We start from the raw sequence: 19,995 nt of genomic DNA on the forward strand, positions 1-19,995 counted from the left end.
TATACTTTTAATTGATGGTACGTGATCAAAAAGTATAGAAGTCATCAATCTAAACATTATTTTTTTAATGCTAAAAAGAAAAACTACTAAATTGCCTTGCTCTTTTACTGTATTTGTTTTCCAGGATTAAACCTGCAAGTTGGCCTGAGGCAAAAGATAAAAGTGGGTACAAAATGTTAACCAAATCAGAAGGCTCTCAATCTATCTGAATTTTATACTATTAACTAGGTTATTTTGGTCAAATTATTATCTTCTTTTGCCTTTTTTTCTTTTTCAATTTATCATTTTAATCAGACTAACTATTTGTTAAGCCAGTCCCTTGCCTAACATTCTATCTGGAAAGGCAAATCATCCTCTTCCTGTTTTGAAACATTTTATTTATTTATTTATTTCAGAGAGAGAGAGGCAGAGGGGGAATGAGAATGGACCTGCCAGGACCTCCGGCCACTGCAAACAAACTCCAGACACTTGCCCAACTTTGTGCATCTGGCTTTACATGGGTACTGGGGAATCAAACCCAGACCAGCAGGCTTTGCAAGCAAGCATCTTTAGCTGTTGAGCTACCTCTCCAAGTCCAACCTTTTCCCTTATTTTTGTTTTATTTATTTATTTATTTGAGAGTGACAAAGAGAGACAGTGGCACATAGAGAGAGAGAGGATGGGCATGCCAGGGCCTCTAGCCACCGCAAATGAACCCCAGATGCATGTGCCCTCTTGTACATCTGGCTGACGTGGGTCCTGGGAATCGAGCTTCGAACCAGGGTCCTTAGGCTTCACAGGCAAGTGCTTAACCACTAAGCCATCTCCCCAGCCCCCTACCTTTTTCTTTTTGATGGTGGGTCCTATCTTATTGCAAAGACAATCTGGAACTTAGAGGGGGTCAGGAACTGAGAGGTGAAGGGAAAGACAATTACTTCCAGGGTGCTGCTCACTAGTTTAAATATTATTCCTCTTTTTCTATCGGCTCCACCAAGTCTCGCACCAGAGTTTAAATGGCTTCAACCCTTAAAGCTTTTTCTTCCCACCTTTCCCTGCCATGTGTGACCTTCCTAGATAGTCAAGATCCAGCCGCCCACATAGAAATAAGCCTGCTTACTGGGGCCTACACGGGACTTTGGGGACACAGGGAAGTTGGCATTTTGGTCAAGGAATGCCTCCCTGCAGCATTCAATTCTCCAAGACATACTTATAATCTCTTGATGGTGGCCCCTGCAGAGGAAAACAAACAAACAAACAAACAAACAAAACCCATAGACGACATGAAAAGTAAAAGCAAGGCTGGAGAGATGGCTTAGCGTTTAAGGCATTTGCCTGCAAAGCCAAAGGACCTTGGTTTAATTCCCCAGGACCCACGTAAGCCAGAGGCACAAGGTGGCGCATGCGTCTGGAGTTCATTTGCAGTAGCTGGAAGCCCTGGTGTGCCCATTCTCTCTTTCTTTCTCTCTCCCCGTCCCCGTGTGTCTCAAATAAATAATTTTTTTAAAAAAGTAAATTTATAACACCAAAGTAAGCCCTCAGAGTACCTGCTCCTTCCTGTAGGTGCAGCAGAGAGCAGTGCAGTTGTTTGTAATGTGAGTTTTTTTGACCACTTATACAGATCTTATTCCCGCTGGTGTTGTGTTAAGGGCCCCATGACCATGACCCCATTTATATGCTCACAACATCTATATACTATTAGATGATATAATCAAGGTCAGAGGTTCCCAGATTTCCTCTGGTCGTGGCACGTTTGATTTCTCAGAAACATTTTTATGGCATCTCTAGGCTAAAATAAATGCATGCATTTGTTCTTATATCCAAACAACTTTTTAGGAGTAATTCTCACACATGCTACTGTTTTTCTCAAAATTTCAGAATATTCCCTAGTGCCCCTGTGAACTTCCTGAAGAGTCACGAGGTACACAAGAGTCAGAAGATGTTGGAAGCTGCAAAAGTACTACCTACATATGACAATAGAATTGGAATCCCTCTTTTGTTGATGGGAGATGGAGAACCAGAGAGATTGCTCAGCCTGTTTGTGATAGTGAATGGGAACCCACGTGGAGGAGTCAGGTAGCCTTTTGAGGCAGTTAGGGTGACTGGGCCCCTGAAAGTAAGAAACAGGAATATCTTTGGGCTTATCCTTGTAATCTCCCAGTGGCTAGAGATCGAAGTATGATCTGACTTATCTCTTCCGTAGATCTCTTTTTCCACAAAAAAAACCTGACCCCCTCCTGGGAGAGAGGTCTCTCCTAGCTTTTAAAGCTAGTCCTAACATCGTGGTTGGTCAAGTTCAGCCCCCAGAACTTGGTGTCTTCCTGAGCCAGCCCCTAGCCCAGACCAAGCAGCTATCCCTCTGGCTCACCTGAGTGGGAAGGTAGGGCCCACCACCATAAATTTAGAAATAGATGTGTGTGAGGGGACAAGCCTCCTTTCTTGATAGTCCATTCATCCCTTCTGGTGAGTTTTCCCCTCATGCAGGCCCAGTGAAGGGAGAGCCCCATAACCCCTACTTCCTACGTGGGCCCTTTACCCCTCTTGCCCCCCACATATAACAGGAGAGCTTTGTCATTTCTCTTCTGTCTTCTGCATGGTTTTTCCAGGCCCACTATGCGGGCACTCAAGCCACATGGGTGTATTGGTTTTTCCTTCCCTTGGTTCTGGACTTCCCTAAATAAATGCAATCATTTAATAATTATCCTTCTCAGTTGGGTTTGCCCAATTCTTTGGCTAAGGGCAAATGTGAACCCAGGGTTTGGAGTCCAAGGACTTTCCTGAACCTCCTAACACCCTGTTTTAATGTAGTCGGAGCCCAGAGCCAATCTGATCTGCTGGCCCCCACCTTCCTTCTGGCTGGCTGCCTTTATGCCTGTTCATTAATGCCTCTCCTCAGCCTGAATGTGAGATGACAGTCCCTATGCTAAGCCAAACACATAGACAAGCCCTGGACACACACATGCATGCACGCACGCATGCATACAGGCATGCTCGTTTCTGAGGTTCCAATCATTCCATCCTACTGGGCTGCTCCTCTCTTTAATCAGGTTTTCTATAAAGTTTCAGGATGGTTTAGATGAGGCCAATCCAAGGCCCTGTCTTAGAGTAAAGATAATCACAGGCTGACCTGAGGCTAACAGAGTTGAGCAAAATTGAGTTTGGAACTAAAAGCTGGTAGGAAAATACAAGCAACCTGAAATGTGAGGCTAGTCTTTCCTGGTCACGGAGCTTGGGTAAAACGAGCTGGATGTGGGGGCTCAGACCTTAGCTCTGGGTGCCCAGGCAAGCTGGCTCTACCTAATGTATGATGTGGGACACTGACCTCACATCTCTATCTCAGCTTTCCTGTCAGCATAATGAGGTCATAGGATAGGCGTGAATATTAAATGGGGGGACAAAACAGGAGTATAAGTCAAGAGGATTGTGGCTGGCAGAGACAGACGCTTAAAAGTAATAGCAACTTATCAGAGATGATAAATAGGTTCCGGGCTTCATAGCATCTAACAACAGGCACTTATTAAATAGGAGTGACAGACAGAGCTGCCACCAACATCATGACAGAGTCATGAGCACTGGAAGAATTCATTGAAGCCTGGAGATTGAGGAACAGAATGGGGAAGGAAAAGAAGACAAGGAACCAGAAGATGCCTAAAGAACAAACTAACAAAAGTTCAGCTAGAAAGGAGACCGGAAAGAAAGAGAGAGAGGGAGGGGTCCCCACTTGACTTGGGAAGGGAAAAATCAACAACTTGGAGCATTTGAATATATACTTCAAGTGACATCATTTCCTTCTGCACTATGTCTCCAGGCAGTGGGGGAAGACACAGGTGTGTCATATTCATTTATAGAGGTTTATTGGGATTTCAAAACAATCCAGCCTCCTCGAGCCTTTCTTTATTTTTTTTAATATATTTATTTATTTATTTATTTATTTGAGAGCGACAGACACAGAGAGAAAGACAGATAGAGGGAGAGAGAGAGAATGGGCGCGCCAGGGCTTCCAGCCTCTGCAAACGAACTCCAGACGCGTGCGCCCCCTCGTGCATCTGGCTAATGTGGGTCCTTAGGCTTCACAGGCAAGCACTTAACCGCTAAGCCATCTCTCCTGCCCTCCTTGAGCCTTTCGAAGAAAGGAATGGGGAGGAAGCGAAGCCCTAAGAGGGGAGCTTCCAACTCATGACCGGCTGCAGTGAGCGCAGGATGCAAGCATTGCCAGCAGGACTTTTGTCAGCGCTTGCCTTTCGTAGGGAAGGATGCCATGTCACAGACGCAGCGCACATGGGACATGCTTGGGAATATTACCACAACCCCTCAATGATTACATGTAGGGCCATGCATGCTCTGACAGGAATCTGTCTGCGTATCCCCAGATGCCAAACACCCAGGAGCCAGCGTGGAGGTACTCACGGTGATTGGGGTGTCCTGGCTGAGAGGCACATTATGAGATCGCTCCCTCAAGGACTTCTCTGCACCGACCTCAGAGTAAAAGACCTTGAAAAGATGCAGAGACCCTGGTGAGAACAGAATCAGTGGCCCCCCTGAGCTCAAGGTCTGAATCTCACTCACGAAGGCTGTGGGTGCAAACGTGCATTTTCTTCACTCCACAGATTCTAAGTCCCTGGGTCTGAACCTCAGAAATAACTGAAGGAAGCAGAAGGCGACAGAGGCCAGAACAAAGAGCCATAATGGTGAGGTGAGGCAGGGGGAACAAGAATCTACTTTCCCCCAAAGCATAGCTTTCTCAGGTCAGCTCCATGCTTACCGTACTATCAAGCTAGACATAAACTTCCCTACTTTAAGAGAAGAGGACATCAATGGCTACTGTCCTCCAGTGAAATAAACAAGGCACCCAAGTGTAAGGAGGGGCTTTTTGTCTCAGTTGAGCAGTTTTGCTCCAAGGGGCTTGGTGTCCCAGACAAATGTGAGCTTGGTATAGCCAGCACTCTCAATGTTAGTATTTTCAGAAATCTGAAATGTCTTGAATTCTAAAGTTGACATTTCCTTCTCTCTTTCTCTATTTTTTTTTAAATTTTAAATATTAAAATATTTAAAAAAATATTTTTGCTTATTTAGAGGTAGGGTCTCTAGCCCAGGTTGACCAGAAATTCACTTCTGTAGCCCCAGGCCACCTCAAACTCACAGCGATCCTCCTGCTTCTGCCTCCCAAGTATTGGGATAAAAGGCTACCTCACCTGACTTAAAGTTGACCTCTTTCTAAAATCTCACCTCACTAAAAGCAGTGACTCCCTATGACTTCCCAGGTCTTCTTAATCTTCAAATTTGACTATCGGGTAGTGGAAATGGTATGATTTATTTGGCATATGTTTTCTCGTTGCTGTGTGAGGAAAGGACTGGAAGGATATTGTCTAATGGAGATGCAATGCCTAGGGCTCTTACAATTGTCCTTAAAACATTTCTTACAGTTTCACCAAAGGAGAACGAGGCTATTATTAGTAAGGAATGACTGAGGGAAGGAGGCCTTAGAGAAGTTGAGCATTTCTAATCCAAAAATCAAAATCCAAAATGCTTCAAAACTTGAAACATTTTGAATGCAAACGTTCAAAAAGACAGAATCACCCCTGACTTGACATGATAATCTTAGGCACAACCCAGGTGCACTAAAAAGTACTGTCCAGGGTTTAGCAGTTAAGGCACTTGCCTGTGAAGCCTATGGACCCAGGTTTGATTCTTCAGGTCCCACATAAGCCAGATGTACAAGGTGGCACATGCGTCTGGAGTTCGTTTGCAGTGGCTGGAGGCCCTGGCGCACTGATTCTCTCCTTCCCTCCCTCTCTCTTTCTCTCCTGTCTCTAACAAATAAGTTTTTTTTAAAAATTTTTATTTATTTATTTATTTAAGAGCGACAGACACAGAGAGAAAGACAGATAGAGGGAGAGAGAGAGAATGGGCGCGCCAGGGCTTCCAGCCTCTGCAAACGAACTCCAGAGCGTGCGCCCCCTTGTGCATCTGGCTAACGTGGGACCTGGGGAACCGAGCCTCGAACCGGGGTCCTTAGGCTTCACAGGCAAGCGCTTAACTGCTAAGCCATCTCTCCAGCCCTAACAAATAAGTTTTTAAAAAATGCTTTTAAAAGTACATCCCAAAATTGCCTCAGGCTATTAGTATCAAGTGTATAAAATGAATTCCATGTTTAATCTCCTAAAACATATAGATAGATAGATAGATAGATAGATAGATAGATAGATAGATAGATAGATCTTTGTAAAGATCCCAAATCCGAGAAGAAAATTCCCAATTCAAAACACTCTGATGTTAAATATTTGGGAAAAGGGACACTCAACCTTTACAAGATGTCCAAGGATAAGAAAGATGTACAGTCACCCCAGCATGCCACTGCACTTACCGTGTACCCAGTGATGGGGCTCCCAGAATGCTTTGGCATTTTCCACTGGATGCTGAAAGCTGTGCAGTTCAATGCGCCCAGCTTGATATCCAGAGGAGGCCCCATCTTGCCTGCAGCAAACAAAAGAGATTGGGTTAGAAGTTCCATGAAGCTCACCTTGAGGCTCTTCAGACAGGAGCTGAGGGTCTATGCATAGATGGAGAGCACACTGAAAGATAATGCAGCAATCCTCTGACATGCCACACCTGTCTCAACTGTTGTCTGCCACCCTGCCAACTGGTAGAAAAACCAGCCTAGGGCTGGAGAGATGGCTTAGCGGTTAAGGCACATGCCTGTGAAACCTAAGGACCTAAGTTCAATTCTCCAGGTCCCACGTAAGCCAGATGCAGGTGGTGGCGCATGCATCTAGAGTTCATTTGCAAGGGCTAGAGGCCCTGGTGTGCCCATTCTCACTCACTCTCTCTCTCTGTTTCTTTCTCTCCCTCTCTCTCTGTCTCTAATCAATAAATAAAAATAAAATCTTTTTTTTTTTTTTTTTAAAAAAAAGGAAAACCAGCCTAACTAGTACTTTCAGCACCTTGGTGTCCATTCTGCAACTTCTGGTAATCAGGGGCCATTAAAGTGAAATTCACAGTAGCATAGGCCAACCACCGTGGCTTGCTCCTAGGAATTTGCAATGGGCCATTTTTCTTATTTATTCATAGTATAGGTTTCACATTAAACATATTATATATATATATATATATATATATATATATATATATATATATATATACATATATATATATATATGTGTGTGTGTATATATATATATATTTCTGCTTATATGCCTAGCATATTCTAATATGTGAAGTTTTGAAAATAATGCTTTAGTAGACAGTACAATTTCAATATGTTTTTGTGAGAGAAAAAGAGACAGATAGAGAGAGAGAGAATGGGCATACCAGGACCATTAGCCACTGCAAATGAACTCCAGATACATGTGCCATGTATTTATTGGGGCGTCAAATTTGGGTCCAAATTTAGGTCCTCAGGCAAGCACCTTAACCACTAAGCAATCTCTCCAGCCCCTAATTTTTAATTCTTAAAAATTATTTATTTACTTGAGTGAGAGAGAAAAAATTAAAAATTTAAATGTTTTTCTATCTACCTGAAATAATTCCATAAGTAATATGTTGTATAATTATAAAATAACATGTAAGTTGCCAAAATTTAGAGAATCCAAAAATTATATAATTCTATTATTTGTAAATAGGTTCTACTACCATTTCAGTATACCTCCTTTTGAGTACATGCAATCTTTAAAAAATGTTTTTTATTATGAAGATGATTGTATTTACAGACATAATTTTAATTCTTTTATTGATTTATAAACTGTTTGCTGTTATAAATGTGTGTGTTCATATTGCCACTGAAATCATTACTTGGAATGCGCTTAAATACTTTCATCTCATGCATGTACATGATAAACAGTACTTGTCATTCCACTGTTAGTCACTTTATTTGCCACAGCTTGCTGTTTTAAATTTTTTTGTTCATTTTTATTTATTTGAGAGTAACAGAGAGAGAAAGAGGTAGATAGAGAGAGAGAGAGAATGGGTGTGCCAGGGCCTCCAGCCACTACAAATGAACTCCAGACGCATGAGCCCCCTTGTGCATCTGGCTAACGTGAGTCCTGGAGAATCGAGCCTCAAACCGGGGTCCTTAGGCTTCACAGGCAAGCGCTTAACCGCTAAGCCATCTCTCCAGCCCAAGCTTGCTGTTTTAGACAGTGTTCCACAAGGGCAGGAGGAGGGGCTGTCCTGTGCAGCGCAGAGATCAGTAAACAATCCAAGCTCAGTAAATAGCCCCTAAGTAAATGGCTGGGTTGTGATTGGCTCTCTTTACTTACTAGCATGCCTGAATGCACTGCCATTGCATCGTATTCTCCAGCATATCAATTAGGAGACTTGGCAGTTTATAGAAATCTAATACATCCATTTCTTGAACCAGGACCAATTTATTGCTACTTGGGCAATGTTCTTTTTTTTTTTTTTCCCTCCCACTGAAATGTTTTCATTACTTGAATTTATTTTAATGATTCAGAAAAGCCAAGGAAATTGCTCAACCAATCCCATGTATTGTATTGCATTAACTTGATAGTACCTACATTTTTTGCATACTGTCCAGACTCCAGACATCTCACAACTACTTCACCAATGTTTCCAATAATAGAATCCAAAGCTTTCTTATGGTCCAAGTAATAAAGGTTAGATTTTGTCATGTAGCAAGAACTATGAGGCCAGGGAATAGCTCCCTCCTTCCCCATAAACACCTAGACCTGTCTCTACTCAGAAATATAATCTTCAGTGATCTCTCTGGCTCTGCCTTAGTATACAACTTAAAGTCAGTCTAACAGGCCAGTCTTAGCCATGTGACTTCTTCTGGCTCAACCAAGGGATGGCAGAAAAGGAACTGATCCTTTCTGGTTTTTGTTTTGTTTTTTCAGAGAGAGAGAGAGAGAGAGAGAGAGAGAGAGAATTGACGTGCCAGAGCCTCAGCCACTGCAATAGAACTCAAAACACTTGCGCCACCTAGTGGGCATATCACCTAGTGGGCATGTGCGACCTTGCACTTGCCTCACCTGTGTGCATCTGGTTAAAGTGGATCTAGAGAGTTGTCATGGGTCCTTAGGCTTTGCAGGCAAGCACCTTAACTGCTAAGCCATCTCTCCAGCCCCTTTCTGGTTTTCAATCCTGGAAGTGAGTGGATGAGAGGGCTCCTGGGAGTCATTTTTATACCAAGCCTACCCATACAATGAAGCATCCTGAAGGAGGACAGGACCATAGAGAAAGAGTGACGGAGTGCCTAGGGTCAAAGCTCTACCGGACAGAACAAGCACGTGCATCAACTCCATGGATGGAGGTTGTTTCCAGAATTTCACCATTCAAGAAAATGCTGAAGAGAGCATCTGTGTGTATGCCTGCTTGTGCACATGACTAAGCATTTCTGGGATGGGATACAGGCCTACACCAAATTATGGAGCGCACGTGATTCAATTTTGATTAGCTACTGGCATTGCCTTCCCAAAAGATCAAATAAGTAACTATTGAAATAACTCTGTTATTTAATTTGCATAAATTCTTAAAGCCAAATTCCTGTATCGGAGCCAGTTCCTCCAGGTTGATACTCCTGACAGCCCGAGTTGGATAATTTATGGTAGGGTTTAGTAGCCTTGCTAATCCCTCCCCCACTAAATAACAGCAGCATGCCCCAATGCAGGTGCAGAAACCAAGAATATTGTAACATTGCCAAATGTCTTGGGGAGAAAAATTGACATTCCCACAATTCCCATTGAAAATGACAGATATCTAAAAAAATGAACATACAGGGCTGGAGAGATGGCTTAGTGGTTAAGGCGTTTGTCTATAAAGCCAAAGGATCCCAGTTCGACTCTCCACAACCCACGTAAGCCAGATGCACAAGGGGGCACATGCATCTGGAGTTCATTTGGTGGCTAAAGGCCCTGCCGTGCCCATTCTCTCTTTCTCTCTCTTCCTCCTTCCCTCTTTCTCTTTCTCAAAAAAATAAATAAATAAAACTCAATAGCAGAGACCAAGAATCTTCTCTTTTCAGATGGCAGTGACCTTGGGATGACTCAGAAGGTACCATAGTGCTGGAAAGAAGTGACTGGAATACTGAGTAACAGCTCGATCACACCTTCCAAGGCTCAGGATGTAATGCGGAAGAGGTGGCGGAAAGAATGTAAGAGCCAAAGGAAGAGTAGGACTCCTTACAACATGCTCCTCCAGACACAAAATGGCCTGCATATCCATGACCTCACAGTGCCTGACACTATCTACACAAGATCATCATGAGAGGAGGAAAAGATGATGACATCAAAATAAAAGAAAGACTGATTGAGATGGGGAGGGGATATAATGGAGAATGGAATTTCAAAGGAGAAAGTGGGGGGGAGGGAGGGTATTACCATGGGATATTTTTTATAATCACGGAAAATGTTAATAACAATTGAGGGGAAAAAAAGAAAGAAAGAAATATTCAAACCCCCAAAAAATATTTCTTAAAAATGAACATATATATTTAATATTTTGTTTTTTGGCTTACTTATTTGAGAGAGGGGCAAATACAGAGCATGGGTACACAGGGACCTCCAGGCACTATAAAGGAGCTCCAAATACATGTGCCACCTTGTGCATCTGCCTTATGTGGGTGCTGGGGAATCAAACCAGGGTCCTTAGGCTTTGCAGGCAAGCACCTTAACTGCTCAGCCATCTCTCCAGCCCAGAAAATGAATACATGAAAGACTTGTAACAATCAAATGTCCACACAGAAAATCACGAAGCTCCAGCTGACCTGGAAGCAGAGAAAGGAGCCTGTGCTAGAAAGCTCTCTCCTTTCCCCCCTTTTATCCCCTTGGGACTGCGGCCTTTGGAATGGTGCCACCCACGTTCAGAGTAGTTAATCCTCTCCAGAAACACCTTGACAGACTCAACCCCAGGTGTGCTCTGCGAATCTGCTAGGTACATTTCAGTCCAGTCAAGCTGACAGTCAAGATTAATCACACAGTGTATGCTCTATAGCCTTTCTTGCTATTGATTTGTAGTTTAATTCCACTGTGGTCAGATAGAATGCAAGGAATTAGTTCAATTTTCCCGAATTTGTTAAGATTTGCTTTGTGTCCTAATATATGGTCAATTTTAGAGAATGTTCCATGTGCTGCTGAAAAGAATGTGTATTCTGCAGCATTTGGATGAAATGTCCTGTAGATATCTGTTAGGTCCATTCCTTCTATGACCTCAGTTAGTCCAGATGCCTCTCTGTTTATTTTGTCCCGGGATGACCTGTCAATTGATGAGAGTGGGGTGTTGAAGTCACCCACTACTGCTGTGTTTGGTGTTATCTATGACCTTAGTTCTAGATGTCCTTCAACTGATGAGTGGATAATAAAGATATGGCACATTTATGCAATGGAGTTCTACCCAGTGATAAAGAAAAATGAAGTTATGAAATTTGCAGAAAAATGGATGGATCTGGAAAGGATTATACTAAGTGAGGTACCCCAGGCCCAGAAAGCCAAGCGCCACATGTTCTCCCTCATATGTGGATCCTAGGTACAGATGATTGGGCTTCTGCGTGAGAAGGAAAAAACTCAGTAGCAGAGGCCAGTAAGTTAAAAAGGAGATATAAAGGGAAGAGAAAGGAAGGGAGGAGGGTATTTAATAGGTTGATATTGTATATATGTTAAGTACAATGATTGAGATGGGGAGGTAATATGATGGAGAATGGAATTTCAAAGGGGAAAGTGTGGGGGGGGTATTACCATGGGATATTTTTTATGATCATGGAAAATGTTAATAAAAATTGAGAAAAAAATTGAAAAAAAGAAGAAAGATTAGTGGAAAGACAAGGGGTTCGGCGGAAGGGGTAGAGGAAGATAACAAGAGAAGGCAATGAGAGGGGACTATAATTAAAAATACATTGTGCACATGTGTGAAATTGTTAATAAAAAAAGTTAAAAAGAAAAACAAGATTAACCACACAGTAGAGCACTATCACGATGTGTACACATCATGATCTATCTGTCCATATCCATGCAATGTACAACACCAAGAGTGAACTCCAGTGTAAACGACTGCGTCAGGTGATAGCTGGTGTCTGAAGAGAAGCCAAGCGCTTAGAACAAAGGCGCCGCTGTAGCGGAGGCTGCTCATAACGGGCAGTCTGTGCGTGCGGAGGGAGGCAGATCTCCGCGCCTTCCTCTCCATCTTGCTACGAACCTACAACTGCTCTTATAAACTTGAACCTTCTTCTTCCCTTTGGGCAATGCTGAGGACTAACCCCATGGTCTTGTATGTATAAGGGAAGCATTATACCACTGATTTAATTCCCAGCCCTAAAAAGTCATCTTTAAAAATACACATTGTAGGGCTGGAGAGATGGCTTAGCAGTTAAGCGCTTGCCTGTGAAGCCTAAGGACCCCGGTTCGAGGCTCAGTTCCCCAGGTCCCACGTTAGCCAGATGCACAAGGGGGCGCACGCGTCTGGAGTTCGTTTGCAGAGGCTGGAAGCCCTGGCGCGCCCATTCTCTCTCTCTCCCTCTATCTGTCTTTCTCTCTGTGTCTGTCACTCTCAAATAAATAAATAAAATATATATAAAAAAATACACATTGTAGGGCTGGAGAGATGGCCTAGCAGTTAAGGCGTTTGCCTGTGAAGCCAAAGAACCCAGGTTCGATGCCCCAAGACCCGCCTTAAGCCAGATGCACAAGGTGGCACATGCATCTGGAGTTCATTTGCAGTAGCTACAGGCCTTGGCATGCCCATTATCTCTCTGTCTGTCTCTCTTCTTTATCTGTCTCTCTCTCCGCTTGCAAATAAATAAATAAAAATAAAAATAAAATATTTTAAAAATACACATTGTAAATTTGATAAATATCTTAGTTACATTCTTCTTGTTGTGGCCAAATGGCTGGCAAGATGCAGGTTAAGGAAGGAAAGGCTTTATTTTGGCTTACAACTCCAGTGGGTGCAGTCTATCATGGCTGAGTGGATATGGCACCATCAGAAGGTCAGCTAGTCACGTGGTATCCAAAGTCAGGAAGCAGAGAGAGACAGAACAGGAGGTGGAGCCTGACTATAAAACCTCAAAGCCCACCAACAGTGACCCACTTCCTCCACCGAGGCTAAAACATCCTAACAGTTCTACAACCTTTTCAAACAGTGCGGCCAGCTGGGGACCAAGTTTCAAACTCATTTGCCTATGGGGGACATTCCACATGCTAACCACAATAATAGGACAAGAAAAGTTGCATGTTTTTTTATACCTTTGGGGGCAGTGATTCACTACAAAAATTAGAAAGCATTCTAGTTTTTTTGTTTGCGTGTTTTTGTTTTTATTTTTTGACATAAGGTCTCACTCTAGCTCAGGCTGACCTGGAATTCACTATGTAGTCTCAGGGTAGCTTGAATTTACGGAGATCCTCCTACATCTGCCTCCCAAATGCTGGAATTAAAAGTGTGCACCACCACACCCGGCTGCATTCTAGTTGTTTTAAGATAAAAGTTAGCTATGGAAATTGATAGACTGGCTAGAGGAATGGAGCCCAGAGTCTCCACTGGCTGTTCTGGTAAATAGATGAGGTAGATAGATAGGTGATAGATGATAGATGGACACATAGATAATACATGGATAGAAAGATAAATAGATGATGGATAGATATATGAATAGAAAGACATAGAGATGACAGATAGCTGGATGATAGATGGATAGAAATATTATAGATAGATGGATGGATAGAAAGATACATAAATAGATGTTAGACATATAGCTACCTAGCTAGCTCGATGATATATAGATGGATGGTAGGTAGATGGTTAGAAAGATAAATAGATGATAGATATATTTGATTGACACATGGAAAGAAAAAGGGAGGGAGGGGGGAAGAAAAGAAGGAGGAGGGATTCCAGAAAGCCTTTGCTTTACCCCCACCACCACCACCTTTACTGCCCCCACAATGCCTCTAGACACGCCTGCTGGCATTGGATTCTACAATGACGGGTTCTCATGGTTTGATGATCTTGCCTGGCTGGAGAAACAGCATCAAGAACGTAGCCTTCCACCCTTCTACTGCCCCCATACCTCCCAAACGTGGGTCTAATTGATGGAACAAGATTAAGTCCAGAATACTGGCTGCAAGGGAGTCTGAGAAGCATATTTTTTGATTTCCCAGCCTTCATATCATAATAACGGCTCCTGGAAGGAAAGAGAAATGGACGAGGAACAAGTCAATCCACAGAGCCCAGGACACAAGTGTGACTCATTTCATTGTCTCTTTTTGTTTTCAGATTTTAAAAAAAAAATTATTTATTTATTTGAGAGCGACAGAGAGAGAAAGAGGGAGAGAGAGAGATAGAATGGGCACCAGGGCCTCCAGCCACTGCAAACGAACTCCAGACACGTGCGCCCCCTTGTGCATCTGGCTAACGTGGGTCCTGGGGAATCAAGCCTCAAACCGGGGTCCTCAGGTGTCACAGGCAAGTGCTTAACCGCTAAGCCATCTCTACACCTCTTCTTTGTCTTTTTCACCCATATCTTTGCTGGTTCGCACAGCTAGCAAACACAAACTGAGCTTCCTTTATGCATGAGGTACTGCGTGAGCCAGTGAGGCCACAGGTAAGTTAAAGACATTGCATTGGAAGGCAAGGAGCACTGCTATTAGACAGCATAGGACGACTTGATGCACACAAAGGACATGCTTGGCTCAACCTGACAGACCAGTAGGAATGAGGCAGATGTCCCCAGTAGAAGGAGCAGTGTCTACCTTTCCCCAGAGTTGAGGACAAGCCTCTCACAGCCACCAAGCTCCACAGTTGTGTGCCTGTGGTGACGAGGAAGCATAAGGAACCAGGGTGGGTGTGACACCCAGTCAGCCAGAACACACAGATGGCTTTTCATTGCACAGGAAGTAGGAAGTTCTGTCTGTCTGTAGTTGGTGCATGAGAAGTGGTCATGACAGACACATGGACCCAAGAGCCAAAGTATTCCAGATGAACCTGTGAAATATGAGACATTAAATTATAGAAAGTAACTGAATCTCCAAACTCACATTTTGTGGGTGTACAGGAACTTTTCTAAGCTTAAAGGAGGTTAAAAAACAATCAAAAGCAAACAACAGGGATTCTAAATCATGAAACATTTATTATGTGCTCCAAATATTACAAAAAGAAAAGTCAAAACACTAGATTGAAGGGTAAATAATTACATCTAAATGACAGGCCATGGGATATCTTTATTATGAAACTCATACATATTGATAAAAAAAACACCTGAGACCTAATAAATAAGGTATGAAGAAACAAATCACAAAAATGTATAGCTACTTTTAAACATGAACAGGAAAACACTCAAAATTTCAAGTTATGAAAGAAACAATCTTTAAAAATTGAAATGATTTGGTTTTTCTTTTTGGTTTTTCAATGTAGGGTCTCACTCTAGCTCAGGCTAACCTGGAATTCACTATGGAGTCTCAGGGTGGCCTCGAACTCACGGTGATCCTCCTACCTCTGCCTCCCGAGTGCTGGGATGAAAGGCGTGCGCCACCCCGCCCGGCTCTGAAATGATTTTTTTTTTTTTTTTGCCTATTAAATTAAGCCCACAATGTCTAACGAATGCTGACAAAAGTACATGAATGTGCGACTCTCCAGAAACCACTTGTGGCAATGCAAATGAGGGTCGGGGGAGGTTGGAAGACCGGTTGGCAATGTGCATTGATATCCCCAGCCATACGTCTACATATCTGTGACTTTCCTTTAACTCCCAGAAGTGTGATCACTGTGCCTGAGTGGGGAGAGGGAAGAATCTTAAAATAAGAGAAAGCTCTGTCCCCCTTCCCCCACAAATATGTTCTCCACTTTTGGCGCCAAGGAGGAATGGCAACATAAATACAAAGAAACAGTACAAGCTGCGGGGAGGTGAAGTCTCACCCAGATGAACTGCTGTACAAACTGAAATGGGATTTTACTAAACACATGTGCTGTCTTGGACTGGAGCCTGGGACAGAAAAAGAACCTTAGTGGAGAAACCCGTAAAATCTAAATACAGTCTGTGGCTCTGTTGATGGTATGATGCTATCAGAAATCAGAGGAGCAGATAGGACCAAAAGAGCACAGTCACGGGAAATGTTATCATGAGGGAATTTTTGCTGCTACCTTCACAACTCTGCTCTAAATCTGAATTTATTTCAAACTAAAAAGCTGATAAAGAGAACAGGGCACGAATCACTCCTCATTCACTCCTAAGACAACATTAAGATACAGTGTTGTCAAAAATAAAATATTATCATCAATCTTGTTATGGCAGTCATATGATAAATTTATTTGAAAGATATCTTGAAGGCAAGAAATAAAAAAAAAAAATCAAAGGCTAATTGAGACATTTAGGCAGCTCAGATCAAAGACTTGCCTTGGTATTATTTGGCAACCTTTCTAGAATGCTATCATATTGATCCTCACATTAAAAAAAGCACTTTTTCATCCAAGGACCAATCTGCATGGGTATAGTTCAAACCTTGATCCTTTTGTTTTTTTAAAGGGGATTGTTTTATCCATGATCACCTACATTCATAACATGCATTTCTAAGATTTACATCCAGGGGCTGAAGATATGACTCAATGATTTAAGGCACTTGCTTACAAAGCCCGATTTCCCAGGTTCAATTCTCTAGTACTTACATAAACCCAGATTTCACAAAGTGGCACATCTGTCTGGAGTTTGTTTGTAGTGGCAAGAGGCCATGGTATACCTATTCTCTCTCTCTCTTTCTCTGTCTCTCTCATAAATAAATAAACAAGAGCTGGAGGGATGGCTTAATGGTTAAGGCATTTGCCTGAAAAGCCAAAGGACCCAGGTTCGATTCCCCAGGACCCATGTAAGCTAGATGCACTAGGTGGCACATGTGTCTGGAGTTCGTTTGCAGTGGCTGGAGGCCCTAGTGCACCCATTCTCTCTGTCTGTCTATCTCTGTGTGTCTGTCTGTCTCTCTCTGACTCTCTCAAATAAATAAATAAATAAAAATTTAAAAAACTTAAAAATAAACAAATAAATAAAAGATTTATATCCAAATAGCAAAATTGCTTTACATGCAACGGATAGATGAGAATACCTAATTCAAGCCATGGCTGCAGTGGGACTATAGCTTGTTCCAAATTAATCTAGAAATCTCTCCTGATCAGTGAGTGAAGCATCCAAGTTTCTGCAAGCTTAGGGACACTCCCGGCTTTTAGTCAAGGAATGAAAATCCCATTCACTTAGGGGGCTCTGTTGTGCTGACTCCTTAGCTAATTTCTGCCTCCTATCAACTGGAAGACATTTTTCTCTTTCTCCAAATAACTAACATTTACATGCTACCACAATTTATTACTATTATTACTAATCTTTTCATATAATAAATAAATAAAGCTAACTAAATACAGTTTAGCCCTTACGACCCATTCCTGACCTTCCCTTCCTCCTTTCCAGCGGCAGCGACCCTTCCTGTAGTGCTGGGCCTTGCCTTCACATCAGTTTGTACTCTCGTTTTATCTGCATGTTTTTTAAATCTAAGTCTACTGGGAACAACTGCCCACCAGCAAGGAGTTGGATAACTTGTTGGTTATCCAAGCAACGAACCATCCCATCATCACTTGAACATTCATTCCTTTAAAAAGAGAGAGAAGAGAGAGACCCGAGGAAAAGGGAAGATAGGAGAGAGAGAAATGAAAACCATTGGAAATCTCACAGCACACTAGGCCTTGGCCAGCTGCGAGCTTGCTCCTCACTGCTGGCTACAGGTCACCTGTCCTTGGTTTCTCTACCACTTACCCATGTGCATTTGGTTTTCAAGGTCTCATTGCTGTCAGCTCCAGCTTCCTCCGTCTTGCTGCTGAGAGCTGCTTCCCTCACACCGCAAGCATCTGAGAGAGGACCCAGAGAGCCAGCAGTTCAGACCTCCACGTTTCCCAGAGGTCAATTAATCCTCATGACAACGTGGGGTACAGGGGCTGGAGAGATGGCTCAGCAGTCAAAGGTGCTTCCTTGCAAAGCCTGCTGGCCTAGGTTCAATTCCCTAGCATCACACGAAGCCAAATACACAACATGTTACATGTTTCTGGAGTTTTCTTACAGTGGCAAGAAGCCCTGGTGTGTCCATACCCCCCCACACACTCTCTCTCTCTAATATATATAAAATATATACAAATATTAAAAAACATATGGAGGAGTCTGGAGAAGATGCTCAGAAATAGCACCTCACAAGGGGGAGGAAAAGAAGAAAGATCAGGTGATCAGCCTCGGACTCCAGGTGGCTGAAGGAGAAAATGTATGTGGTGTCTGCCGTATCTTTGCATCCCTCAATGATACCTTTGTCCATGTCATCGATCTTTCTGGCAAGGAAACTATCTGTCACGTGACTGGCAGAATAAGGTAAAGGTGGACCGAGATGAACCATCCTCCCCATATGCTGCCACGTTAGCGGCCCCAGTGTGTGGCCCAGAGGTGCAAGGAGCTGGGCATCACTGCCCTACACGCCAAACTCAGGGCCACAGGAGGAAACAGGACTAAGACCCCCTGGACCTGGTGCCCAATCAGCCTTCAGCTCTTGCTCGCTCAAGCAGGTTGAAGATTTCACCCCCACTCCTCTGACAACGCCCGCAGGAAGGGGAGGTCGCCAAGTGGGAACGGTACTTCTCCAGTTATTTTCTGTTAATAAATTGCCTTAATGTAAGCTATTTTGAAGAAAAAAAAAAAACCAACAACATGGAGTAGAAGAAAGATGACATTATTCCCACTTTCCGATGAAGAACCAGGGCTCTGGTCTACTGATCTAAGATCTTATCCAAGAGACAGAGGGAAGGAGTGAGGGACAAGGTGGAAATATTCTCCCTTTTCCACATTTCTTCAGGCTGCTCCCAGTGGTTTGAATCAGATGTCGCCCATACGCTCGCGTGCTTAGACTGCTTGGTTCCCAGCTGATAAAAATTTGGGAGGTGGAGGTTTGTTGGAGGAGGTGTGTTAGCTGAGGGCACACCTTGAGGCTTATTAGCCCCTTGCTTGCCAGCGTTAAGTCAACTCACTTGTGTTGTTATCTTCCACCATCTTGCTGTGGCAAGCTGTGATGTCCAGCCACTGCTTGTGACATGCTTGCCCCTGCCATCATGAAGCTTCCCCTTGAGACTGTAAGCCAAAATAAACGCTTTCCTCCCATCAGCTGGCTTTGGGTCATGTGCTCTGTCTCAGCTGAGAAGGTAACTACCACATTGATGCTCTCCGTTCTGTCCTGCCTCTCCTTTTCAGATCACTCTATGCCGTCCCTGCTGGTCACGTCCACGCATACACTGTGGACCACCCACTGTCTTCGTTCAGCCAAGCCCTCACCTTTATAGTCTGGACCCAACCCCAAGTGGACCCACATATCTGGTAAGCCCCTTCCTGGAGCAGCTCCACTCCCTGGTCCAGAGTTGGGTGCAGTTGGCCTCCTCTTTTCCACCTCCATAATAAGGGTTTTCTTCTTCCTTCTAGAGAATGTGTTAGTCACTGGTCCAGCTTTTTATTTATATTTTATTTGACAGCAACAGACACACACACAGAGAGAGAGAGAGAGGCAGAGAGAGAGAGAGAGAGAGAGAATGGGCACGCCTCCAGCCACTGCAAACGAACTCCAGACATGTGTGCCCCCTTGTGCATTTGCCTAAGTGGGTCCTGGGGAATGGAGCCTCGAACCGGGGTCCTTAGGCTTCACAGGCAAGTGCTTAACCACTACGCCATCTCTCCAGCCCTGGTCCAGCTTTTTGCTCCTTTAGTTGAAAGCAGTTGAATGCATCATGGCTGTTGGGACCACAGGATTGGAGCTCTAGAACTGGGCACAGGAAGGGTATAGGCATGTCTGTTAGAAGAAAGAACTAGACTTCCCCAGGCAGCCTCTGCTTTGTCTACACAGCATTCCTGACTGTGTGCATTTGTTTGAAGTGTCCTTGAGGGTGGGGCAGCCTCCAGCTGGGGCCCTCTTCTCTCTCCAATGGAGGTGTGAACATGGTGTGAAACAGTGATTCTGTGATCAGGAGGGTGTGTTTGGAGTAAAGTGCAAAAGACACAGAAAGGCCAGGGAAACCATCAGGCCA

The 19,995-nt window shown here is 43.5% G+C and overlaps 1 protein-coding gene across 1 annotated transcript in view; it reads right to left on the minus strand.

Moving 5' to 3' along the window:
• The window catches only part of Egflam (EGF like, fibronectin type III and laminin G domains), a 218,036-nt gene that overhangs the window by 132,654 nt on the left and 65,387 nt on the right, over positions 1-19,995 (minus strand). Inside the window, exons 2-3 of the mRNA XM_045132990.1 lie at positions 6,341-6,450; positions 4,384-4,467 (exon numbers count right to left, since the gene is read on the minus strand). Of these exons, the coding sequence (XP_044988925.1) occupies positions 4,384-4,467; positions 6,341-6,450 (194 nt within the window). The remainder of the gene's footprint in view (positions 1-4,383; positions 4,468-6,340; positions 6,451-19,995) is intronic.

This window comes from Jaculus jaculus, chromosome 13 (genome assembly GCF_020740685.1).
Source record: "Jaculus jaculus isolate mJacJac1 chromosome 13, mJacJac1.mat.Y.cur, whole genome shotgun sequence".
Classification (NCBI taxonomy): Eukaryota; Metazoa; Chordata; class Mammalia; order Rodentia; family Dipodidae; genus Jaculus; species Jaculus jaculus.